The sequence below is a fragment of the Pleurodeles waltl genome, chromosome 1_1, assembly GCF_031143425.1.
Source record: "Pleurodeles waltl isolate 20211129_DDA chromosome 1_1, aPleWal1.hap1.20221129, whole genome shotgun sequence".
In the NCBI taxonomy this organism is placed as follows: domain Eukaryota; kingdom Metazoa; phylum Chordata; class Amphibia; order Caudata; family Salamandridae; genus Pleurodeles; species Pleurodeles waltl.
In genome coordinates, this window is record NC_090436.1 from 49,617,775 (window position 1) to 49,645,149 (window position 27,375).

At 44.8% G+C, this 27,375-nt stretch overlaps 1 protein-coding gene across 1 annotated transcript in view; it reads right to left on the reverse strand.

The window, feature by feature from the left end:
* Nucleotides 1-8,233, reverse strand: part of LOC138261239 (CMRF35-like molecule 5) — a 132,356-nt gene extending 124,123 nt beyond the window's left edge. The window contains exons 1-2 of the mRNA XM_069210044.1: nucleotides 7,858-8,233; nucleotides 33-365 (exon numbers count right to left, since the gene is read on the reverse strand). Coding sequence (XP_069066145.1) covers nucleotides 33-365; nucleotides 7,858-7,909 — 385 coding nt within the window. The 5' untranslated portion in view covers nucleotides 7,910-8,233. The remainder of the gene's footprint in view (nucleotides 1-32; nucleotides 366-7,857) is intronic.
* Between the last annotated feature and the right edge of the window lie 19,142 nt (nucleotides 8,234-27,375).

Genomic DNA, 27,375 nt, shown 5'->3' on the forward strand with positions numbered 1-27,375 from the left:
TGATCATTAAAGCTGTCAGAGAGTAGACTCACCTGTGAGAACAACCACTGAGACTGTGAGTAGGAGATCAAGCGAAGCAGGTGTGTCTATTCCACAGCGGTAGATCCCGGCATCTTCCGGCCTCAGCCCTTCCATGACCACAGTGAATGTCCCGGCGCGCGGTGCATCCCTGATGGTCACTCGGTCCTTCCTCACCTCTTGCTCAGACATGGATGTTTCAACAACTTTCTCACAGGACCAGCCTGGTCCTCGGCACCAGTATTTGGGAGAGTCTCGGTATTCGGCCTCATAGCTGCATTCAACGGACACGGACCCTCCACGTGTACCTGTGACCTCACGTGGACCGGTCAGAGCCTGACCCCTGGCTTTAAAGAGAAATCACACAGTAAAACATGAGCAAGGGCGTCCTGTCCCCTCAACGTAATCATTATCATATTCATAAAAATACATGTTCTGACTAAATTACATATGTTTGTGAACTGTGTTGTATAGCTCGAAAAAGCAATAAAAACAAACAAAACATTGCATTTAGAATAAGATATGCTGCAGATAACGTAATCACTGGGCTGTGTAAGTTACAACAACACTCTTCAGTAGTGGACTCGTGCTCCGTTGCTACCAGGAGGACTTGGAAGGTAGTTTTTGCGTCCAGCTGAAAGCCATTGAGAACAGTTACATGTGCATGAGTTTTCTGAAACACATGAGGCTGGGTTCTGCAATGAGGCTGGGATTCAGGGCGCTACAGAATGGTGTTCTGTTAATGAGGACATTATTTAAATAACCAAACAATCCCAGTGAACATGTTTGATTCTTTCCAGCCAGACCATCACAGAGTGTGAGCTTTCGAGCACTGAAATAAACCAAAAAATCCAGATGCTTGTATGTCCATTTACGCCATGCTCACATGAAGTTGTCACCCCAGAGAAACTATTAGTGAGATATCAAATAGAAACCTTTAAGCGAATCTGCAGTTCCTGTAGTGCAAAGGTACAAAGGTGGTGAAGAGCAGAGGTGCTAAAATGATTAAAAACGGACACACTGATTTTTAATGGATGGCCAATTCAGAAAATCTGTAGCCAAGTTCAAATTAGTGGTGAAAACACTGTCATAGAAGCACTGGTAATAGGGATCCCAAGACCCAACACTGTTAGGGCCAGATTTACGTACCATTTTTCCTGTCGCAAATGGCCCGATTCGCAGAATCTGACCGTCTGTGACAGGAAAAAAACATTTTGTTATGTATAGACCCTATTTTGCGGTTAGGTTATCTATTTACCAAATCGCAAAAAGGGTGTGTGAATCACAATTAGGAAGGAGTGTTCGCAGTCCAATGCATGACCGCGAATGCGGTCACAAAACAATCGTAGTTAGCACCTGTCTCAAACTGGTGCTAACCCATTCTTAAATGAGAAAGGGTCCTCATGGGACCCCTTCACCTTTGTGAATGCATGCAAAAACATTTTTTCAGAGCAGGCAGTGGTACCATGGTCCACTGCCTGGTCTGAAAAAATGTAAAGAAATCTTTTCATTTTTGTTTTTCAAAATGCATTCCGTTTTCCTTTAAGATTTAAGAAAAACGGGCAGCATTTAAAAAAAAAAAAAATACTGCTTTATTAAAAAGCAGTCACAGACATGGTGGTCTGCTGACCCCAGCCGGCTACCATCCCTTGTGGGTGCTGCCATTCCCAATGGGGTAGCAAATTGTGACCTACCTCATGAATATTCATGAGGTAGGTCATTTGCGACCCCATTGCAAATCGCAGACAGTGTCGTTGACACTGTTGTACATCCGGTTTTGCGACTGCAAATTGCAAGTTGCTAAGACTCACAGTTTGTGAGTCGCAAAACCGGATCTTCGTACATGTGGCCCCTACTGTCTTATCGCCTGCTGTGTATGCTAAGCACTGACTATTCTGTGGAGTAATTCACACTCAGTAAGATACTGGCAAAAATTGCCCTGCATGTGACAAGCACAATACACGAGCATAAATCAGGGGTTGTTCCATATAGAATGACAGTGCTTAATATTAGAAGGGTTACACATATAATCTACGCATTGCCACCATCTGAGGAAACCAATGCACTCAATATTAAGAATGCATTTGACAAAATGGGGTGGGAATACATATGGCTAGTCATAGAAACGATGGAATTTGGTCCAACTTTTCCTAGATGCGTCCAACGATCCCAGCGAGCTGGAAACTCAAAAGAGGTACTAGACAGGGATGCCCTCAGTCCACAATACTGTTTGCATTATCTCTGGATCAACTAGCAGGTAAGGTACACAGAATTCTAGGTCGATGGAGGAGGGGGTGCGGTGGGGACAGAGCTGGTTGATAGAACCCATGTGGTATTGTTATATGCTAAGGAAATATTGGAGCATTTAAGACAACACAACCAATCAGGGAACTTGTCAGGTTCAAGGATGCATCAGCCCCACTGACTAACTGGGGGAAAACAAAATTATACCCATTTCAGAGTCTTCAAATCCTGCATGAGCGTGCCCTTTAGGATTTAGGAATATACTGGGGAACAGAATTGTCTATTACTTAGACATAAAAGGTACTAATAATAGCCAGAAGCAATGCTTATTAAATTTGGCAGGGGTCCTGGAGACACTCAGGAGAATTCTTGAAAACACTACCATTTTATATCAAAGGAAAGATCTCAGTGGCCAAAACGGTCTTTCTCCCACAAGCCTTTACACGTTGCAGACTTCTATATGCCCAATGCCAGCTAAACTATTCAAGTAATTCGACATGCTTTTGTGCTCTGAAGTCCAGACATGCAAATGCACCTGGCTTAAACTGACCACTCCTCTGTTCTGTCCCTGTTGGCTGTATCTGTACTATTAAGGGGTGACATGAATATATAAAATATGTTTTCTTACATGGGAAAGGCACAGTTCCCTTCCACGGGTCACTGCAGTGCATTTAAACTGGAGCCCAGCCAGTGCATAGTGTTGTTTTCATTAGACGTATACCTTTGTCAGATATGTGAGTTGTGTAAATACACACTGCAGCCCACCTATGAATTGTACATTTCCATGCCTTTGGTGCACTTTAGACACCATTTATTATGGAATTATATGAAGAAGTTAAATAGGCTAACTAGGCAGTTTCAAGGTACAGCACATGGTACTGCGGGGAAGCACAGGTACTTTTAGCAGTAGCAGGTAAAGTGCATATAGCGCTAATACCACCAAAAACAGGGTCCAGATTAGTTGCAAACTACAATCCTAAATGTCCTACTAACAGAAAGTTGTTGACTAAACCAAATCACTTGGCATCATCCTTAACAGGGGTTTAAACTGCAGGAATATCAAACCTTCCATTCCAACCTGACTTTTAAAATGTCTTAGAATCCCTAGTCTTTTCGAGACTGGACTATGAGAATGCACTATTCATAGGAGTCCCCAAAATGGAAATAGTTCCAGATAAAACTATACTCAATATGGCAACAAGAATTGCACCTGGAGTAAGGTGCTTCGCTTATATCACTTCTGTGTTGCTTACTCTCAAGTCACTTTCAGAAGAAGCTAGATGTGTTTTCAAAGTGGCTTGTATTACTCGAAGAGCTCCACACTGTAGCAAAGTAAAGAACGTGCCACATAAACCTGTCCATTGTAAGGGTTTTGTTCTCTTAGAAGTTGCATCCCTTTTCCTTGAACCACCCAATTTCAAGGAACAATAAACTACCTTTAAATTTTTCTCAGGACGTGCTTACAGAATTTTGATCTTTTACTTCACGGACCAATGATTCTTCCTTCAAAACCTTCAAGAAGAAAGGATTACTGACAGAAACCAATAATATCGAGATACAGAAATATAGTGTCAAAAATATTGATTTCTAAAATACTGTTTCAATAATGTCAAGTGCAAAAATACAGAAAAAATATTGTTTCACCATAGTATTCTTCAAAAACATACACAAATAAAGTTTTATATATATATATATATATATATATATATATATATATATATATATATATATATATTAAAATGGCAAATATTAAATAGTTAAATTTATAACATTAATATGATTTAATATGATGTAAATAATGAACTTAAATAATATGTGATACTCTATACAAAAATATACCGATATAAACACACAAAAACTACTTAAATTACCATATTATTTACAAATAAAAACTATAAATCCCCCAAAATACGTTTCTGAAAATATTATAAAATGTAAATGTATATATATTTATATATATATATATATATTTATACACACACACATTCTTAGAAATTCACTGAAAAAAGCAAAGGTTACAGGGACATTATAGTTAGATTCTGCATTTACTCGCACAAAACGGGAGAAATTCAGCAGTTGCAGTTAGGGTTGTTTCAAGTTACTATAACTCACACCCAGCCATGCACAGTTTTTTATTCAATAATTTTACTTCTAATGTTTCATTGAGATTTTTATTCTAGTTATAAAAGTTGTCATGGGTGCTGTGATAGCAGTGGTAATTAGTAGTGCATGGCAAGGGCACGAGTTATAGTTATAACACTTATTAAAAATTTATATTTCACATTATATTACATTTTGTGGGTTATTTCTGCTATAAAATAAAATATATATTTCTGCTATAAGAATGATAATTATATATAAAACATACAAAATGAACTTCAAAACATTACATAAATTACCAAATTAATTAAATTTATACATACAAAAACTATATAAAATCCCCCAAAATACATTTAAAGTAAATATTATAAAACGTGGTTGTATATATATATAGATATATATATATATATATATATCTCCCAAACACAAAAAGCCCAGGCGCCAGTCCACGTTAAAATCCAAGCATTTAATTTAATAGTATGTCTGAGCAGCAAGACAAAGAATCCTGATGCGTTTCGGCAACAGCATGCCTTGTTCACAGGTAAGTAAGAGCAGGTGTGAGTGAGCCAGTGCTTTTTAGATACACAGTCATGTGACTTCAATAACCAAACTCCAACTCCCATAATGCACAGTTCCATATAGATAAGATCCAGAGCTGGAGCGCTTAATTTCCATATAGCTGCAATAGCGTCACAGGCACTTCAGTTCACCATACAAATATTCTTATGTGCATTAGGTATCTATTACTTGATAGTCCACTTGCTTTTGCAATTGCTGCTCAACAAGGCATGCTGTTGCCGAAACGCGTCAGGATTTTTTGTCTTGCTGCTTAGAAATGCTATTAAATGCTTGGATTTTAACGTGGACTGGGCTTTTCGTGTTTGGGAGATATTTTCTGTGGGATGCTTCGCCCCAGTAACCCAGGCCGCCCTGCAGGGTCTGTGGCCCCTTACCGAGCAGGAGGTGACAATGATATATATATATATATATATATATATATATATATATAGTCGTCACACAAAAGTTGCCCACTTGTTCCACTTCAATGGTGCAAAGCGATGGAATGCAGGTCTAACTTGGCGCTTGATTGTTGCGAACTTTCTGTGAGGAGGCAAATTTTACTAAAGTTCCAACCTTGCTCCCCCCTCTTTGTAGAAGGCTCATGGTCCATGCAATAATTCTCTCCCATCTGGACTATTGGAAATTATTTTACTGTGGTGCACATAAAGCTGTAACCAAGAAACTTCAAGTTGTGCAGAATGTGGCAGCCCCTATCCTGCTCAATGTCCCCAGACACAATTCAGCTCGACAGGCCTGGGCCACTCTCCATTGTATCCCAGTAGATCACAAGGTAAAATTCAAGGCCCTATGCATAGCACCCAGGGCAATTTATAAAACGCCCCCCCCCTGTTCCTTGACCTCTGATCTCACCCTAGAACCCTAGCAGAACCCTTGGATCCTCTATGACTCGACTGGCAATGGTTCCCTTGATTTGGACAGAGAGACGTGGAGTGCGTTCCATTAGCTGCAATGTGGCCAAACTATGTAACGCTCTCCCTCATACCATACGACTCATTGATAATGAATTGACATTAAGGTAAATCCTAAAATCCTGGCTGCTTGATACCTAACTCCTCTTGAGTGTACGGCTTAGCCATGGACTCTATAAATGTGCATAGAATAGAATAGACTTCAGAGGGTTTACATTTACTATTCCCAGTCCAGTCTGTGCAACAGTAGGGAAAGCGTTGGACTTCAGATGCGTGAAATTTACTATTAAACAATTTACATGGTTACTAAACATCTTAACAATTCAATCGCAATTAAAAAACAAATATTTATTACTCAATTAATTTTCCACAATGTAACTCCACAAACCTAGCAGCACAATCTTAAAATAGAACTGAAATAAATATGTGTAACACAATTTACATAATTAATAATCAATTGAATAATTAATAAGGTTATTGTTAATTAACTATTACTTAATGAACTTCCAACCCTATACCTCTACAAACCCAGCAGTCCGCATCTAGTATGTTTCTTATTGTTAGTTAATTATGATTTAACTTCCCACTGTATACTCCCACAAACTCAGGCCCGTATTTATACTTTTTTTAGCGCCGCATTTGCGCCGCTTTTTGATGCAAAACGGCGCAAACCTACAAAATACAATGGTATTTTGCAAGTTTGCGCCGTTTTTGCGTCAAAAAACGACCCAAATGCGGTGCAAAAAAAGCATAAATACGGGCCTCAGTAACCCATTCTGACACTATAAATTACTGTTAGCAATGAAAGTAAACATTATAAATTACTTATAATAGTAAACTATATGTGAAAGTATATTTAAAAATTATACAAACAATAATAACAGTTCAAAATAAATATGAGGTAACATAAAAATTAATAAAAGTATTTTTTTACAACTACATTATTGAAAATTATATTAACAAAAACAATATTAAAAAAATGATATTCTTGACAACAATCTCTCTGAATCACAATATTTTTTTCTGATATTTCTGTAGCGCAATATTAAAAAAATAATATTTTGCCCAAATACTAAAAGGACGTAAAACACTTGGAGCCTGATTACAAGTGGGTTAATAATTTCTGACCCCTGCGTATACCCCTATTTGTGCAGGGGTAGGAAACAAGATTTGACTGTTATTTATTACATCAGATAATTATTGGATGCGTTAAATAACTCCACCTTTGTTAAATTGTTGAATTTAGGGAGATCAAACCTGTCCACATTTAACACTGAAAATTGCATGGTGTTTACAGTATCATGTGTGACACACCAAAATCTGCAGGTGCTATATATCGCACACAATAACGTACCTGTGGTATCATTATCTACCATGTGCGATGGATAACACCTAATCTCGAAATCAGGTCCTTACTGATTGAAAAAATACCTACTAAATTAAGTTTTTGGACTCTTTATTTGCTCTAGAAATATGATCTTCATTGCTTTTCTGTCTTACTGATGTTTATTTACTTAATCTCTTGATTGACCTCTCTCCTATTGTATTTCCTAATGGGTACTGCACTCGAGGGTTTGCACTACATAAAACTGCAACTGAATAAATAAATACATGAATGAATAAATAAATATCCACATAACTAATCAAATTAATGATCTGATTAGGTGCACTGGATCTCATTAAATGGTTTCAGTATCTCTACCAGATCAAATAAAGCACAGAAGGTCCAGGAAACTGGTGCACAAGTGTGGAAAAGAAAGACTGAGGAGATAAAGTATTGATGTTTTTTGATTCAAGAGTCACAATAGACTAGCACTAGTCTCTCCTACTCACCGGCGCAGAGAAGGGAATAGTGATTAGGGGATTAGGTGCCTGACATTCATCACAGACCCCTCTACATATTTAACTACTTGATGTTACATATTTGAATTACTCAAAGATATTGTTTTAGCACACATACATGAAAAATATTCCAAAAATAAACTACAAGCAGACCAATTCTCACCTGTTGAGAAGATGAGAACCAAAGCAATTAGTGCGCTCATTTTGCAGCTCATCTGGTTCTTACTAGTTAATAAACGTTGTTTTAGTTCACGGTCTCACCACTGATCTGCTGTGCAGAGTGTCTGCAAAACAATCCCCAGTGTTCATTCAAGTTTCCTCAGAGGTTACTTGCCTCTCCAGAGCCTGAGATGGCCATAAACCGAGTGTGAGCTGAGCACGGGCACCAGAGGATCCCTTCAGTAGCAGGAACAGACACTAGTGACAAGCACTGCCACATCCAAGGATAGGCTGAGACGTGTCAGTAATGGCTGCCTCCAGTCCACAGTAGTGACCAGACTCACACTGTATCACAACAGGCTTCGCTGGCAGGTCTGTGTTGAGTGCTGTCCGTCCTGTGTCTGTGATGCTGCCAGAGCAGATTTGAAAGGCTTCTTTCTGAGAAAGGGGAAGTGCCTGGTTCCTGCCTGCTCTGGTGCTGCTCCTCATCTGTAAGACTGACAGAGAATGGCAGCTGTGAGGGGGTGATAACACCTTGCAGAAGTAAAAGTTGCAAAGCTTCAGGGAATTAGCTATCACCGGTGCAGCAGAATGTTCCCACAAGTGAAAATCCTATTTCTTATCAATGATATCATTTGAGATGTTCAGTGATGTAATCTGTGAGATCATAAGCAGTGCATGATGGCCCCCTCCCTTTGTTCTTAACTCGTCCAGTAACCCCATCCCCTGTGAGGATTCATATTGAAGGGGCCAGGACCCCATCCCCACTATTGTGCTTCCCCGTTGGGGACAAGAGGGGCTCAGGACCCTATCCCTGGGACCCCGGATATGGTAGGAAACAGCCAATATTAAACCTGTCAGACACAAATAAGGATTGCTGGCTCCAATGGCCACACGTAGAGGTGCGGGCCAGGCAGGGACTGGAAAGGGTAGCCAGGGGTGTCCTGTCCTCCAACGGCAGTCACCTTTGGGGTGCCCGGGTGGGATCGGGCACCCCTCTCCCTAAAAAATAAAAAGGGTAAATGCGGTGCAAGGCCTCCCTTTGAAGAACCAAAACAAGGGAAATTCTCGGCATGCCTCTCTTCGGCACAGCGGGAGAGCCAATACTACAATATTCACTGCACTCGGGAAACTCAGCCCAAAATGCTTTTCAGGCATTCCTTTTACAACACATGTTTTCCAATAGCCTGTGGTGGTCATAGGAAGACAATTCCACCATCAGAGCGTTCCGTACGATGTGCTTTCTTTCCCTGGATCATGTTTTGGGAGGGACCCCAAAATTCTAACCACCCTTTTTTTTACCTGCATTTTCAAGTTTTCCCATAGCTCGAGCTTTTGTTCTACATCTGAGAGTGATTCATTTTCTTGAGGTCTTGTGTGTGATAACATTCTAGGAGGCCTGAAAATGTGTAATGCGCTATTTCCTCTAAGGGCTGATTGTATGGTTACACTGAAATGTTCCTTGTCATTCTGTTTTCATGTGATTATGCCCTCTATTGGCTGATTATGTGGTTACATTGAAATGCCTTTTCAAACTGCTGTTTTATTGAGGTGCCCTTTAGGGGCTGTTCTGTCCAGTACAATCTAATGCCAAGTATATGAAAGAATCACTATGCTTATTTATGAAAAATGCGTTATTGGGTATTCATGATGATTGCATATGTATAATTGAGCCATCATTATTGCAATTATGACAATGATTCATGCCAAAGTAATATAATTATTACTCCATGACCATATGAACACACCTGATATGTTTGCTTAACCCCGCTCTGCGCAGTTTCAGTTATGGAATGTTCTATCTGCCAATGTACATTTGTAAAGTACTGCCTAGTATTTAGTAGTCTGTGCATAATAAATGTACTTCTTCAACCAAACAAAAATTACTGGGTGGACAATAATTGATTAAGTGTTATTGTGTGCCAGTGATTGGTGATTCCTAGCCTACACTGTGGCCCGTGTGTAGGCCTTAGACTGCTCTGCCTTCCTCCCCTGTGGGAGTCAGGTGCTACAATGGGGTGTTTGGTTCCCACTGAGGACAAATGTGGAACTATTATTTGTGCTGGCCTCACAACTAATAGCCCAATTTTCTTCACTGAGTTTCTGTGGGCAGGCAAGCACATCCACAGCTGGGTCTCATGAGTCAGAGAGTCATGCACTCATCTACATAGTTTGCATGGGCAAGCCAGTCCCTCTGCTGCAGGGCCACTTGAGCCTGGGAAGCATTCATCCATTGGCAAAGTTTCCATGGGTGAGTGAGCCTCTCTGCAGTTTGGTTTCTGTGGGTGGGTGAGTCCCTCTGCAGCTTGGACCTCTTAAATCGTGGAACCTTGCACCTGTCTGCAGAGTTCCCAGTCCCTTCATAGCTCGGCTGCTTGAATTCAGAAAGGTCATAACGATAACCAGTGTTTCTGGAGACACTTGCCTCCAGTCCTTCCACACCTAGGGCAAGTGATTCCAGGGTGATTGCACCCATTAGCAAATAATCTGACAATGAACAAGCCCCTCTGCAGACAAACCTCTTGATTCCAGGAAGGTTGCATCCATTGGCAAAGTGTCCAGGCCAGGGGAGTACGTACCACAAAATGTATAGCTGGGCCTCTTGAGTTAAGGAATCATGCATCCATTGGTGGAGCTTCAGGGAAAGGCAACCCCAGACCTTCCACTGCCAGACCCCTGGAGTCTGGGAATGTGGCACCCAAGAGAAAGTTTTTGTGATGGTTAAGCCCCTACGCTGGTAGGTCTCTTGAGCCTGGATGTCTGCACCCAACAGCAGACTTTCCCAGAGTGGTCATGCCAATGAAAGCTGAGCCCTTGCATACAGGAAACTTACACCTGTTAGAGGAGATTCCTGGGGCAAGGGAGCATCTCAACAACACAGACCCTTGAGTTCCAGAAGGTTGCATCCATTGGTGGAGTTTCCGAGGGTGGGTATGCCTCTCAACTGCCAGGCCCCTTAAGAGCAGGATGCTTGCACCCAACATCGGAGTTTCAAGGGACTAGTAAGCCCCTCTGCACCTAAACTTCTTCAGTACTGGAAGTTTGCACCCATGGGCATAGTGCAGGTTGAGGGCACCGCCAGGCAAGCCGCAGCTGGATCTTTTGAATTCAGGAAGCTTGCACCCATCAAAATTGTTTTCGGAGGTAGGCAAGCTGCTCTGGAGTGGCCCCTAGTTCAAGGAAATTTGAAACCATTGACTGAGTTTCTCAGGGCAAGCAAGCCTCTCTGCAGTCAGGCACATTGAATCTGAGAAGCTTATATCTAAGTGACTGCATATGTGTCACTGAGCTTGGGATGCTGACACATGTCAGTGTAGTATTCTGGGGTAGGAAACCTCTCATGTTGTCGGGTCCATTGAGTCTGGTGAGCTTACACCTGTTGGTTGAGTTTCCAGGGGCAAACAACCCCAAATCTACTACAACTGGGCACAAGGGGGGAGGGGGGAGATTGGTGTAATGGTCGACTTTGGTGCTGGGGAACCAGGTTCGAGTCTCAGCATCGGCTCAACATCCTGTGATTCTGGAAAAACTCACTTAATCTGTGTACTGCAACTGGTGCTCATGTATAGCTTCAGTACCTTCGGTTCGAGTTTGTGCTGTGTAAAATGGCAAAAAAATACAAATAATAAAAAATAAAGAGACTGGGAAGCTTGCAAACATTGGTGGAGTTTCTGCATGTGAGCCCCTGAGTTTGGGAAGCAGGCACCCATTTGCTGAGATTCCATAGGGAGATTAGCTCCTCTGCAGATGGGCTCCTTTAGTCTGGGAAGATTACACCCATTTGTGGAGTTTCCAGGAGCAAGGTCATAGTGGGCTACTTCAGTCAGATTGGATTGTACAGGTTGGTGGCATTTCCTGGGGCAGTGAGCTATTCCACAGTTGGAGCTTTTAAGTATTGGATGCTTGCACCAGTCTAATTTGTGTTGCCAGGGTCCCCATTTCCTCTGCAGCTAGGCCTCTGAGCCTATTGGTGGAGTATCCATGGGCCATTTAGCCCCTTTGCTCTGGGCCCCTTGAGTCCAGTGAAGCCTGCCTTTATTAGATAAGTAGTGGAGGGCAAACCTCTCTGCAGCTGAGCATTTAAGTCAGAGAAACCCGCACCCATCAGCAGAGTTTCCAGGGGCTGCCACTTAGCAGCTGGGATCCTTGAGTTTGGAAAGGTTTCACTCATTGACAGAGTTTCTGGATGTGGGAGGGCACCTCTGCAGGTGGTCACTTGAGTCAGGGTGTCTTGCACTTGCTGATAAAGATTGCTGGGGCAGGTTCTCCCAGCTGTTCTACAACAGGGCCCTGGGTTGAGTGAGCCATTCTCGATTTGAGCCCTTGAGTTTTGGAAGCTTCCACATCTAGGCCGAGTTTACTGGGTTAGTGAAGTGCAGGTAGTTTGCTCCCATTGGCAGAGTCTCTGGGGACAGATGCCCCCAGGCCTTCCGCAGCCAAGCCCCTTGTGCACTGGAAGCCTGCACCTGTTGGTGGATGTTAGAAATGGGGTCTTTGGTTGGCAGTCAGGTTACCCCCTGTCCAAGCAAGCACCCTCACTCTAGTCAGGGTAAGTCACACACAATCCAAATTATCCTCTGCCCACCCTCTGGTAGCTTGGCACTGAGCAGTCAGGCTTAACTTAGAGGGCAATGTGTAAAGTATTTGTACAATAAATCATACAATAACACCATACAGCACCACAAAAATACACCACACCGCGTTTAGAAAAATATATAATATTTATCTGGATAAATGCAGGTTAAAACGACTAAAATGCAATAAGTATATGTTGAGATATCACTGTAAAAGTGACATAAAGAGGGTCATTCTGACCCTGGCGGCCGGTGGCCGCCAGGGCCACCGATCACGGGAGCACCGCCAACAGGCTGGCGGTGCTCCAACGAGCATTCTGACCGCGGCGGTTCAGCCGCGGTCAGAAGCGGAAAGTCAGCGGTCTCCCGCTGACTTTCCGCTGCTCGTTTGAATCCTCCATGGCTGCGGAGCGCGCTCCGCAGCCATGAGGATTCTGACCTCCCCTACCGCCATCCTGTTCATGGCGGGAAAGCCGCCATGAACAGGATGGCGGTAGGGGGGGTCGCGGGGCCCCTGGGGGCCCCTGCCGTGCCCATGCCAATGGCATGGGCACGGCAGGGGCCCCCGTAAGAGGGCCCGCAAAGTATTTCAGTGTCTGCCTTGCAGACACTGAAATACGCGACGGGTGCCACTGCACCCGTCGCACCTTCCCACTCCGCCGGCTCGATTACGAGCCGGCATCCTCGTGGGAAGGTCGTTTTCCCCTGGGCTGGCGGGCGGTTTTTCAGCAACCGCCCGCCAGCCCAGGGGAAAACTTGTAATACCCGCTGCGGTCTTTTGACCGCGGCGCGGTATTTTGGACGGCGCCCGCCAGGATCATAATGAGGCCCAAAGTGTCTTAAGTATTTTAAAAGCAAACAAAGTCTCTTTCAAGAACAAAGTACCTGGTTCAAATGAAAAATTTCTGCAAAGAACCGCAGAAGAGGAGATGCTTGGAAACAAAAGGGTGTGAGTCGATTTCTCAGGCCGTACACAGCGATGTGTCATTTAGTTTTCACGCAGGGACAGCTGTGCGACGATTTCCGGCGCTCGGTTGTGGATCTTCTTCAGGGTGCAGGTTTTTAGACGCCCCGAGGACGATGCGTGGATTTCAGGCGCTGGCAGGATGAAGTCACAGGAGATGCGTCGATCTGGTGGACGTTGCATCAAATTTTCTACCACACTGCAGGCGCTGCATCGATTTCTCTTTCAAAGTGGGGCTGCGTTGTTCCAGCTCAGCTATGCGTTGATCTGTTGAGTCGTGCATCGCATTTCCGGTCACTATGCTGGCGCTGCATTGATCTTCTCGATGTGAAGTTGGGCTGCATCGTTCCCGTTTGGCGTGTGGTAAAATGTTCACCGTGGCACAGGTTGTGCGTCGTTTCTGGCAGGCTGTACGTCGAATTTCACCGCACAAGCAGTCCTTCTTGTAGAGATGAAGTCTTTTTGGTCCTGAGACTTCTTCACCACAGTCAGGGAGCAGCAAGGCAGCAGGGCAACGGCAAGGCAGCAGTCCTTCACAGAAAGCAGACAGGTGAGTCCTTTTGGGCAGCCAGGCAGTTCTTCTTGACAGGATGCAGGTTCTGGTTCCAGTTTCTTCTGCAGGAAGTGTTTCTGTTGGTAGGGGCAGAGGCCTTGTTTATTTACCCAAATGTGCCTTTGAAGTGGGGGAGTCTTCAAAGAGTGGCTTAGAAGTGCACAAGGTCCCCTTTCAGTTCAATCCTGTCTGCCAGGGCCCCAGTAGGGGGTGTGGCAGTCCTTTGTGTAAGGGCAGGCTACTGTCCTTTGACATGCAAGTGTCAGGCCCTCCACCATCCTAGCCCAGGAAGACCCATCCAAAATGCAGATGTATGCAAGTGAGGCTGAGTATCCTGTGTTTGGGGGGTGTCTGAGTGAATGTACAAGGAGCTGTCAACTAAACCCAGCCAGACGTGGATTGTAAGGCACACAAATACTTAAGTGCAGAGAAATGCTCACTTTCCAAAAGTAGCATTTCTAAAATAGTAATATTAAATCCAACTTCACCGGTCAGCAGGATTTTGTATCACCATTCTGGCCATACTAAATATGACCTTCCTACTCCTTTCAGATCAGCAGCTACCACTCAAACAATGTAGGAGGACAGCCCCAATGTTAGCCTATGAGGGGAGCAGGCCTCACAGCAGTGTAAAAACGAATTTGGGAGTTTTACACTATCAGGACATGTAAACTACACAGGTACATGTCCAGCCTTTTGCCTACACAGCACCCTGCCCTATGGGTTATCAAGGTCATACCTTAGGGGTGGCTTATATGTAGAAAAAGAGGAGTTTTAGGCTTGGCAAGTACTTTTAAATGCCAAGTCAAATTGGTAGTGAAACTGCACACACAGGCCTTGCAATGGCAGACCTGAGACAAGGTTAGGGGCTACTTAGTTGGGTAGCACATTCAGTGCTGCAGGCCCACTAGTAGCATTTAATGTACAGGCCCTGGGCACATATAGTGCACTCTACTAGGGACTTACAAGTACATTAAATAGTCCAATTGGGTATGATCCAATGTTACCATGTTTATAGGGCGAGAGCATATGCACTTTAGCACTGGCTAGTAGTGGTAATGTGCAAAGAGTCTAAAAAACAGCAAAAACAGTACCTAAAAACTGGAGGGAGGCAGGCAAAAAGTTAGGGGTGACCACCCTAGAGCTGTCAGGTCTAACAGTGGAATTTCTAGAAGCAGAGGAGGCCCACCACAGCTGGGCCCTTGGAAACTGGTTAAGAAGACTTCCATCAGCAGAGTTTCCAGGGAGGGTGAGCCCTCCACATCAGGGCAGCTTTAGCCTGGGTAGGTTGCAGCTGTCAGCAGATTTTCCAGAGGTGGATGACGCTCTCCACAGTCACACCCTTATTACAGGAAGCTTGTACCAGTGGCATTTGCATGTGCAGCTGAGTCTATCCATATGCCAGCCTCTTCACAGCCAAACCCCTTGAGTCTAGGAATCTTGTACCTGTTGCAGAACCATATATTTTAGATGTCAGCAGTAATGAAATACGTGAGGTCATAAGCGGTGCATCATTGCTGTGCATGTTTCATGTGTCACTTACCTACAACAGGTGAATTTCAATGATTTTTTGGTTTTAAAACAGTAGTTTTCTATTATTATAAGATCTACTTAAAACTCCACTTTAATTTCTGTTTTTTTTTTCAGTGAAATTGAAAGCTTTTTTTTAACGTAAGTTAAAGTCTTACTATCTCACTTATGTATAACTCCACTGTAACCTTTGTGTTTTTTCACTCAATTTCTATGGTTTCTTAAATGTGAAACAATATCTTATGATAAGGCATAAGCATAAATGGCAAGCAGTGTGAAATCCTGCTCCCAACCCCCCACAAGCAACACAACCACTGCAAAAAGCAAAGTGGGGCTGGTTGCAGGGGGTGCAACACCCCCACAAATAGCGAACATGCCACAGATCTCCACCTCACTCAGTCGTTTGTCCTTCAAAAATAAAAAAAAATAGAAGTAATGATCAGGGTAGGCATACTGTGGTCACCTAGGCAAGGTGGGCAACAAATATTTTTTTTTTACAGTGTTGCTGTAAATTCATAGAGGATTCATGAATCTGCAACAAAGCTAAATTTAAAAAACATGGACTCCTGCAATATAAAATCAAAATACCCTATGGGGTAGACCAAGGCCCAAGGGGCAGCACTATTTAATATTTAGGAGGGGGACAAATGTGGCTTCTTTTCCAGAGGCTCTAGGAGACCCCAGGGACACCATCCCCCAGGGCCGACATAATTAGAAAGGGGAGAAGCGAGGGTGGCACCCTTACCTGAGCGGGAAAAAGCCCTCTGAACAGCATCCCCCAGGTATAATTTTAAAAAAAGGAGAGGGCCCGCTCCCCAGCATGAAAAGGCCTTGGGGACCCCATAACCCAGGGCCAACATTAAAAGAAAGGTGAGAGGAAATGTAGGCCCGTGACCCATCCCCCGAGGCCAGCTCACTAACTGTGTCCCAGGGGGCCTATTCCATGGTATGTCTACTCCCACTGGATGGATGCATACCAAGAGATGGGTGACCATGGCGTCCTTGGGGCTCTCCCAACTGTGTTGTGTGGTATTGCAGGGAGTAAGTCTCCTGGGTCATTACATCCACAACCGCAGGAGAACGCGAACCATATTTTTTTAAAGCACTCCAAGCTGGAGCTCTGTGCTTTTCAGCAGGATTGCAAGGCCCTCCTGTGAATGTTTTTATGCAAAAGGACTCAGCGATATGTAGGTTTTACTTTTAAAAAGTTTGAATCTTTCTTTTAACATTTTTCAGGCCAAAGAATCACAGATTTCATATTTTTTTATTAAAACTTTATTGATTATTTTGATAATAATCACAGTTAGTAAACATTGCATTGTGTCAATTACTGAAATAAACATTTGATTTCCAGTATTGATAATATTTAAGAAAATATGATAGATCTTTTAATGTATATGTTGATATGGTCACCCCTTTATAAAGCCAATAGACCCACTTTTATGTTTTGACATTGGGTCCCTTTGACAAAGTCAGTACGTTTGCCTGAGTGTGGCCAGGAATTGCTAGCCCAAATCCACGCTGCGCATGTCAGAAGGCCATACAGGGTGTGTGGCTGGCTGCCTGCAGGGGGTTGGGCACAGGGCCTGGTATGGCGGGGGTTGACTTTATGCAGGTAACACAATATTACTTTACATTAACCCCTTTCTCACCATGGACGTAATGGTTACGTCCATGGTAGCGCCCGTGTGGCGCCATGGACGCAACCATTACATCCTGGGACTGGCCGTCGGGGGAAGCGCCAGCGCTCCCCCGAGGGTCGTCCCCCACCCCCTCAGGCCAGGGCTGAAAGGGGAATCCCTTCCCCCCCACCCCCCATGACATCAGCGCGCGATCGCGCGCTGATATCATGAAAGGGGGAAAGACGTGCTGGAAGCCATTTGCTTCCAGCGCGTCTAAGGAGAAGGTGAGTTTTTCACCTTCATGCGGGGCGGGGGGATGCCTCTGAAAGAGGCATCGAGGGAAAGGAAAGGGTTTTCCTTTCCCTTGATGTCTCTTTGAGCATTCCTGATGCCCGATCGCAATGTTTGTGTGTGTTTGTTTTTTAGTGTGGGGGAGCGACCCCTTGGGCAAGGGTCGCTCCCCTTTGGGGGCCAATGTATTTTTCGTCATTTCTGCCCCCCTTGGTGGCAGATTGGACTTCTTTTAGGCCAATCTTCCCCCAAGGGGGGCAGAAGGCCACTAGACACCAGGGATTTTATTGTTGTTTTTTTTTTTGTGTTGGGAGGCGGCCCCTTGGGCAAGGGTCGGCCCCAGGGGCCCATATGTATTATTGGGCAGATCTGCCCCCCCTTGGGGGCAGATAGGCCTATTTTTTTAGGCCTTTCTGCCCCCAAGGGGGGCAGAATCCTAATAGCGCCATTGATATTATATGTGTGTATGTGTGCTTTGTGTGGGGGGGGTGGCCCCTTGGGCAAGGGTCGCTCCCCCTGGGGGGCCAATGTATTTAGCACCGTTTCTGCCCCCCTTGGGGGGCAGAAAGCCACTAGACACCACGGATTTTATTGTTTGTTTTGTTGTGTTGGGGCGACCCCAGAGGCCCGTATGTATTATTGGGTAGTTCTGCCCCGCTTGGGGGCAGAGAGGCCTATTTTTTTCAGCCCTTTCTGACATCCAAGGGGGGCAGAATCCCCATAGCGCCAGGGATACTATATGTGTGTGTGTGCTTTGTGTGAGGGTGTGGCCCCTTGGGCAAGGGTCGCTCCCCTTGGGGGGCCAATGTATTTATCGCAGTTTCTGCCCCCATTGGGGGCAGATTAGCCTTATTTTTAGGCCAATCTGCCCCCAAGGGCAGAAAGCCACTAGACACCAGGGATTTTAGGATTATTTTTTTTTTTGTGTTTGGGGGCGGCCCCTTGGGCAAGGGTCGGCCCCATGGGCAAAAATGCATTATTGGGCAGTTGTGCACCCCTTGGGGGCAGATAGGCCAAATTTGTTTTTTAGGCCTTTCTGCCCCCAAGGGGGGCAGAATCCCCATAGCACCAGGGATAATGTATGTGTGTGTGTGCTTTGTGTGGGGGGTGGCCCCTTGGGCAAGGGTCGCCCCCCAAAGGGGGTAATGTAATCTGGGCGATTTCTGCCCCCCTTGGCAGATTGGCCTATTTTTTGTAGGCCCTTCTGTCCCCCGGGGGAGGGGGGGGCAGAAACCATGAAGATGCCAGGGATTTATTTTTCTTTCTTTTGTTTTATTTTTGTGTTGGGGGTGCCCCCTTGGGTAAGGGTCGCCCCCAAGGGCCAAAAAGCACTATTGGGCAGTTCTGCCCCCCCTTGGGGTCAGATCGGCCTATTTTCTTTTTTTTTAGGCCCATCTACCCCCAAGGGGGGCAGAATCCATTTAGCGCCAGGGATCATGTGTGTGCTTTGTGTGGGGGGCTTGGCCCCTTGGGCAAGGGTCACCCCCAAAGGGGGCAATATATTCTATGGCATTTCTGCCCCCCTTGGGGGTAGATTGGCCTATTTTTTTTTTAGGCCCATCTTCCCCCAAGCAGAGAACACTAGACACAAGGTAAAAGTTAAAAATGGTTGGTGGCGGGGTGTTTGTCAACTGGTGAAGTATTTGCTTTTATGATAATAACAGTTTTTCTCCTTTTTGTTCTAGTTCAAAGCTTTTGCTGACTTTGCTGTGGCTTGTTGCAGTTTTGGCAGTAGTTGTCCTGTGGTTTGTGTAGTTGCATGTTTTAGGTAAGTAAATAAATTTACTCCAAGTGAGTATTGTTGCCATGCATGAATGACATGTTTGTAGGTGGTGTACTGAATGCAGGATTGTGTGTGAAATTGTCCTTAGATTTATGCACAATGATTATTGTGTTGTCTTATGTCTAATTTGCTTTTTCTTTTTCTCTTTTTAATGGGATATCATTGGTGATTGCTGTGGCTGTGCAGAGTAGTTGCTGGTGAGCCAAGCTTTTTCAGGCAAGTGAGCAGTATAGTTTTTGAGTTTATAACTCTTAGTGATAAAGCTACACTTTGTTACTTATCTTACACAGTGCTGGTTGTTGGTGGTGTATTTGTCCAGTTAATTTTTGTAGGAAGGATCATGGCTAGCCGTAGGATGACCACTCAGCAGGTTGTTAGTGTGCTTTTTGAGTCATCTTCTGACCATGAATATGAGACTGACTGCATCTCAGGCAGAGGAGGAAGTGCAGGATTCTGGAAGTGAATTTTCTGTCAGAGATGAATCATCTGATGATGAAGCCACTCTCAGTGCTGATGAAGGGCCAGTTTTAGAGGAGGACAGTGATGTGCCGATGGTGCAGGAGACAGCGGCTGAAAGGCTTCCCATTGGAAGACCTGACACGTGGGTTGCACCAAACATGGAGCAGCCACAGTTGCCTGCGTTTAATAGTTTTCCAGGGTGTCGAGTTAATACGGAAAGTTTTTTGCCTGTCAACTTTTTTGAGTTGTTTATGGACAATATATTTTTGGAAGAGATTCTTGAGCAGACTAATTTGTATGCAGAGCAGTTTTGGGGGGACAACGCTGCCAGACTTAGGCCACACTCTAGAGCTAGCCGGTGGATTCCCACAAATCTGGAAGAGTTGAAAAAGTTCTTGGGTTTAACTTTTTTGATGGGGCTGATAAGGAAGCCATTGCTGTCATCATATTGGTCTACTAGTCCCTTGATGGCAACTGCTATATTTCCTGCCATCATGAGTTGTAACCGGTATGAGCTTCTTCTTCAGATGTTGCATTTTGTAGATAATGCTTTAGCCTTGCCACGAGATCATCCTGATTCTGACCGTCTTTTTAAGATTAGACCTGTCCTTGATCATTTGGTAGATCGGTTTTCAGAGATCTATGTTCCAGGCAAAGATATATCTGTAGATGAGTCTTTGGTCCTGTTCAAGGGTCATTAGGTTTTTAGACAGTACATTCCTAGCAAGAGGGCACGGTATGTAATTAAATTGTATATGCTGTCTGAAAGTAGTACAGGATATGTTAATAATTTCCGGGTCTACACTTGTGGGAATTCCAATATTGACCGCCCTGGTTGTCCACCCACTTTTCGAGTTAGTGAGAAAATTGGGTGGGAACTTGGTAGATGACTGTTTAACAAAGGTCACCATTTATATGTAGATAACTTCTACACTGGAGTTCAGTTGTTCAGAGTGGACACTGTTGCTTGTGGCACAATCTGCTCTAATCGGAAAGGCTATCCAAGAGAGCTTGACTGTAAAAAACTTGAGAAGGGACAGTGCAGTGCCTTGCGGAATGATGAGCTGCTAGCTCTGAAATTTGTAGACAAGAGGGATGTATACATGCTAAGTACCATCCATGATGAGAGTACTTCACCTGTGGCTGTTTGGGGTCAGGTTGCCTAAGTGCGCAAACCTGTGTGCATCTTAGACTATAATAAGAACATGGGTGGTGTTGATAGAGTAGATCAGAGGTTGGAACCTTACACTGCTGCTCGTAAGTCCTATGTTTGGTATAAGAAATTAGCGGTTCACTTGTTCCACTTGGCAACTTTTAATGCTTTTGTTGTGTTCAAGGATAGTTCTCCAGAGTCAAGGATGACATTTGTGAAATTTCAGGAGTCTATCATAGCTAGCCGTGTTGTGCTGGAACAGGCAAGAGTGCCTAGAGAAGCAGTGGTGGAGGATGTGGCTAGATTGAAAGATCGTCACTTTGCTGAGCACATTCCTCCCACAGACAAAAAAACTTTCCTGCTAAGAGATGTAGAGTCTGTGCTCGAAGAGGTATCAGGAAGGAGACTAGGATGTACTGCCCTGATTGTCCTTCAAAGCCTGGGCTGTGTGTGGGTGGCTGTTTCAGGAGCTACCACACACAGAAGAATTACTGGGAAATTCCGTGAGTGTAAACTGCTGTTTTATATTTTTATATGTTCAGTTTCACGGTTGGCATTAGTCATGTATTCAGTTAGGGCTCTTGTGTTTGTAGTTTTGTACTTATTTATGATTAGTGGTTTCTTTGTTGTTTAAAAACAAAAAAAAGGGATGGTATGTGTGGGGTGGCACTTGGCTGGCGGTGTGCGTGGGGTGACGCTTGGCTGGTGGTGTGCGTGGGGTGGCGCTTGGCTGGCGGTGTGCGTGGGGTGGCGCTTGGCTGGCGGTGTGGGTGGGGTGGCGCTAGGCTGGCGGTGTGCGTGGGGTGGTGCTTGGCTGGCGGTGTGCGTGGCGTGGCGCTTGGCTAGCAGTGTGTGTGGGGTGGCGTTTGGCTGGCGGTGTGTGTGGGGTGGCGCTTGACTGACGGTGTGTGTGGGGTGGCGCTTGGCTGGGGGTGTGCGTGGGGTGGCGCTTGGCTGGCGGTGTGCGTGGGGTGGCGCTTGGCTGGCGGTGCCAGCCAAACGCCAGTACACACACATCAGTTGGTGTGATTGCTGTATCAGGCATGTGGGCGTATGAAAGTGATGGGCCCTTGAGTGGCGCTGTCTGTCGATGTGAGTGTTGTAATGTGCTGGGATCGTGGCTGGTGGCGTGAATGGTCTTGTGCATGTCATGTATGAAAGGTGTGTGAATGGACTGTAAAGCGGTTGGTGCCTTGCCGTGGCTTTACAGCTCACGAGCTGTGAGTCATTGGTTCAGTTTTTTGGCCTTTCAGTTATTAACAGTACATTTCACTTTTGTGAAATCTCTTGTTAATAAAATTTGATCTGCTGAACCATCACTCACCCTCGTGCCAAATCCAACCAGTATGTGTGGTTAAAAATGACAAAACCTGCTCCGCTGTAATCAGGTGTCCCAGCACACTTGTGACACGCTAGGTGTCTCAGGTGGGACCCCAATGATGAAGCATGCCACCAACTTGATTGGTGGGTGAGGGGTCTTTTTCACATAACCTAAGTGCATTTCTTTTCACAATTTTAGTGTTTGGCACATCACAGACTTATGTGGACACATCAAAATGATATATTACAAAATTACCTGTGTTTGGGGGGGAAGGGGCACCTATGTTTTTGGTCTTGGGTGCGGCCTTGATCTAGGGAAACCTACCAAACCCAGACATTTTTTTAAACTAGACACCCCAAGGAGTCCAGGGAGGTGTGGCTTGTGTGGATCCCCCAACATTCCTTACCCAGACTCCTCTACAAACCTCAAAATGTCTTAAAAAAGTATATTTTCCTGACTTTTCTTTGTACGATCACCGCTCCAGCACAAAATTCCTACTCCCCAGCGTTCCCCTCAGTCTCCCAAGTAAAATGGCGCCTCACTTGTGTGGGTCCCCAAAGCAGAGTCAGCCTAAAGATGTATAAAAGAAGAATGTGTGCATATCAACTCGCTGTGCTATCCCCTCAATGTCCACAAGTTTTTGGCCTTTTTCTGTTGCAGGCACCTGGCCCACCCACACAAGTGAGGTACCATTTTTATCGGGAGACCTGGGGGAACGCTGGGTGGAACGAAATTTGTGGCTCCTCTCAGATTCCAGAACTTTCTGTCACCGAAATGACAGGGAACATTGTTTTTTTGGCCAAATGTTGAGGTTTGCAAAGGATTCTGGGTAACAGAACCTGGTCAGAGCCCCACAAGTCACCCCATCTTGGATTCCCCTAGGTGTCTAGTTTTATAAAAATGTGCAGGTTTGCTAGGTTTCCCCAGGTGCCGGCTGAGCTAGAGGCCAAAATCCACAGCTAGGCACTTTGTGAAAAACAGCTCTGTTTTCTCTCTGAAAATGTGATGTGTCCACGTCGTGTTTTGGGGCATATCCTGTCACGGGCGTTAGACCTACCCACACAAGTGAGGTACCATTTTTATCGGGAGACTTGGGGGAACGCTGGGTGGAAGGAAATTTTTGCCTCCTCTCAGATCCCAGAACTTTCAGTCACCAAAATGTGAGGAAAAAGTGTTTTTTTGGCAAAATTTTGAGGTTTGCAAAGGATTCTGGTTAACAGAAACTGGTCAGAGCCCCACAAGTCACCCCATCTTGGATTCCCCTAGGTGTCTAGTTTTCAGAAATGGGCAGGTTTTCTAGGTTTCCCCAGGTACCGGCTGAGCTAGAGGCCAAAATCCACAGCTAGGCACTTTGTAAAAAACAGCTCTGTTTTTCTTTCTGAAAATGTGATGTGTCCACCTCGTGTTTTGGGGCATATCCTGTTGCGGGCGCCAGGCCTACCCACACAAGTGAGGTACCATTTTTATTGGGAGACTTGGGGGAAGGCTGGGTGGAAGGAAATTTGTAGCTTCTCTCAGATCCCAAAACTTTCTGTCACCAAAATGACAGGAAAAAGTGTTTTTTTTGCCAAATTTTGAGGTTTGCAAAGGATTCTGGGTAACAGAACCTGGTCCGAACCCCACAAGCCACCCCATCTTGGATTCCCCTAGCTGTCTAGTTTTCAAAAAAGTGCAGGTTTGCTAGGTTTCCCAGCTACCGGCTGAGCTAGAGGCCAAAATCCACAGCTAGGCACTTTGTACAAAACAGCTTTGTTTTCTTTCTGAAAATGTGATGTGTCCACGTCGTGTTTTGTGGCATATCCTGTCGCGGGCGCTAGACCTACCCACACAAGTGAGGTACCATTTTTATCGGGAGACTTGGGGGAACGCTGGGTGGAAGGAAATTTGTGCCTCCTCTCAGATCCCAGAACTTTCTGTCACCAAAATGTGAGGAAAAAGTGTTTTTTTGGCCAAATTTTGAGGTTTGCAAAGGATTCTGGGTAACAGAACCTGGTCAGAGCCCCACAAGTCACCCCATCTTGGATTCCCCTAGGTGTCTAGTTTTCAGAAATGGGCAGGGTTGCTAGGTTTCCCCAGGTACCGACTGAGCTAGAGGCCAAAATCCACAGCTAGGCACTTTGTAAAAAACAGCTCTGTTTTCTTTCTGAAAATGTGATGTGTCCACGTCGTGTTTTGGGGCATATCCTGTTGCGGGCGCTAGGCCTACCCACACAAGTGAGGTACCATTTTTATTGGGAGACTTGGGGGAAGGCTGGGTGGAAGGACATTTGTAGCTTCTCTCAGATCCCAGAACTTTCTGTCACCGAAATGACAGGAAAAAGTGTTTTTTGGACCACATTTTGAGGTTTGCAAAGGATTCTGGGTAACAGAACCTGGTCAGAGCCCCACAAGCCACCCCATCTTGGATTCCCCTAGGTGTCTAGTTTTCAAAAAAGTGCAGGTTTGCTAGGTTTCCCAGGTACCGGCTGAGCTAGAGGCCAAAATCCACAGCTAGGCACTTTGTAAAAAACAGCTTTGTTTTCTTTCTGAAAATGTGATGTGTCCACGTCGTGTTTTGGGGCATATCCTGTCGCGGGCGCTAGACCTACCCACACAAGTGAGGTACCATTTTTATCGGGAGACTTGGGGGAACGCTGGGTGGAAGGAAATTTGTGCCTCCTCTCAGATCCCAGAACTTTCTGTCACCAAAATGTGAGGAAAAAGTGTTTTTTTTGGCAAAAGTTTGAGGTTTGCAAAGGATTCTGGGTAACAGAACCTGGTCAGGGCCCCACAAGTCACCCCATCTTGGATTCCCCTAGGTGTCTAGTTTTCAGAAATGGGCAGGTTTTCTAGGTTTCCCCAGGTACCGGCTGAGCTAGAGGCCAAAATCCACAGCTAGGCACTTTGTAAAAAACAGCTCTGTTTTCTTTCTCAAAATGTGATGTGTCCACGTCGTGTTTTGGGGCATATCCTGTTGCGGGCGCTAGGCCTACCCACACAAGTGAGGTACCATTTTTATTGGGAGACTTGGGGGAAGGCTGGGTGGAAGGAAATTTGTAGCTTCTCTCAGATCCCAAAACGTTCTGTCACCAAAATGACAGGAAAAAGTGTTTTTTTGGCCAAATTTTGAGGTTTGCAAAGGATTCTGGGTAACAGAACCTGGTCCGAACCACACAAGCCACCCCATCTTGGATTCCCCTAGGTGTCTAGTTTTCAAAAAAGTGCAGGTTTGCTAGGTTTCCCAGGTACCGGCTGAGCTAGAGGCCAAAATCCACAGCTAGGCACTTTGAAAAAACAGCTCTGTTTTCTTTCTGAAAATGTGATGCGTCCACGTCGTGTTTTGGGGCATATCCTGTCGCAGGCGCTAGGCCTACCCACACAAGTGAGGTACCATTTTTATTGGGAGACTTGGGGGAAGGCTGGGTGGAAGGAAATTTGTGGCTTCTCTCAGATCCCAGAACTTTCTGTCACCGAAATGACAGGAAAAGGTGTTTTTTTGGCCAGATTTTGAGGTTTGCAAAGGATTCTGGGTAACAGAACCTGGTCAGAGCCCCACAAGCCACCCCATCTTGGATTCCCCTAGGTGTCTAGTTTTCAAAAATGCACAGGTTTGCTAGGTTTCCACAGGTACCGTCTGAGCTAGAGGCCAAAATCCACAGCTAAGCACTTTGTAAAAAACAGCTCTGTTTTCTTTCTGAAAATGTGATGTGTCCACCTCGTGTTTTGGGGCATATCCTCTCACGGGGGTTAGGCCTACCCACACAAGTGAGGTACCATTTGTATCGGGAGACTTGGGGGAACGCTGGGTGGAAGGAAATTTGTGGTTCCTCTCAGATTCCAGAACTTTCTGTCACCGAAATGACCGGAAAAAGTGGTTTTTTTGGCCAATTTTTGAGGTTTGCAAAGGATTCTGGGTAACAGAACCAGGTCAGAGCCCCACAAGCCACCCCATCTTGGATTCCCCTAGTTGTCTAGTTTTCAAAAATGGGCAGGTTTGCTAGGTTTCCCCTGGTGCCTGCTGAGCTAGAGGCCAAAATCCACAGCTAGGCACTTTGTAAAAAACAGCTCTGTTTTCTTTCTGAAAATGTGATGTGTCCACGTTGTGTTTTGGGGCATATCCTGTCGTGGGCGCTAGGCCTACCCACACAAGTGAGGTAGCATTTTTATCGGGAGACTTGGGGGAACACAGAACAGCAAAACAAGTGTTATTGTCCCTTTTCTTTCTCTACATTGTTTCCTTCCAAATGTAAGACAGTGTGTAATAAAGACGTCTATTTGAGAAATGCCCTGTAATTCACATGCTAGTATGGGGACCCCAGAATTCAGAGATGTGCAAATAACCACTGCTTCTCAACACCTTATCTTGTGGCCTTTTTGGAAATACAAAGGTTTTCTTGATACCTATTTTTCACTCAAATGAATTGCTGTATACCCGGTATAGAATGAAAACCCATTGCAAGGTGCAGCTCATTTATTGGCTCTGGGTACCTAGGGTTCTTGATTAACCTACAAGCCCTATATATCCCCGCAACCAGAAGAGTCCAGTTGACGTAACGGTATATTGCTTTAAAAAATCTGACATCGCAGGAAAAAGTTACAGGGTAAAATGTGGAGAAAAATGGCTGTCTTTTTTACCTCAATTTCAAAATTTGTTCATTTCAGCTGTTGTTTTCTGTAGGAAACCCTTGTAGGATCTACACAAATGACCCCTTGATTAATTCAAAATTTTGTCTACTTTTCAGAAATGTTTAGCTTTCTGGGATCCAGCATTGGTTTCACAACCATTTCTGTCACTAACTGGAAGGAGGCTGAAAGTGCAAAAAATAGTAAAAATGGGGTATGTCCGAGTAAAATGCCAAAATTGTGTTGAAAAATTTGGTTTTCTGATTCAAGTCTGCTTGTTCCTGAAAGCTGGGAAGATGGTGATTTTAGCAACGCAAACCCTTTGTTGATGCCATTTTCAGGGGAAAAACCACAAGCCTTCTTCTGCAGCCCTTTTTTCCCATTTGTTTTAAAAAAACTAAATTTTCACTGTATTTTGTCTAATTTCTTGGTGTCCTTCAGGGGAACCCACCAAGTCTGGGTACCTCTAGAATCCCTAGGATGTTGGAAAAAATGGACGCAAATTTGGTGTGGGTAGCTTATGTGGACAAAAAGTTATGAGGGCCTAAGCACAAACTACCCCAAATAGCCAAAAAAAGGCTTGGCACCTGAGGGGGAAAAGGCCTGGCAGCGAAGGGGTTAAAAACAACCTTGGAAATTCACTAAATAAAACAAAGGTTAAAGAAATGTT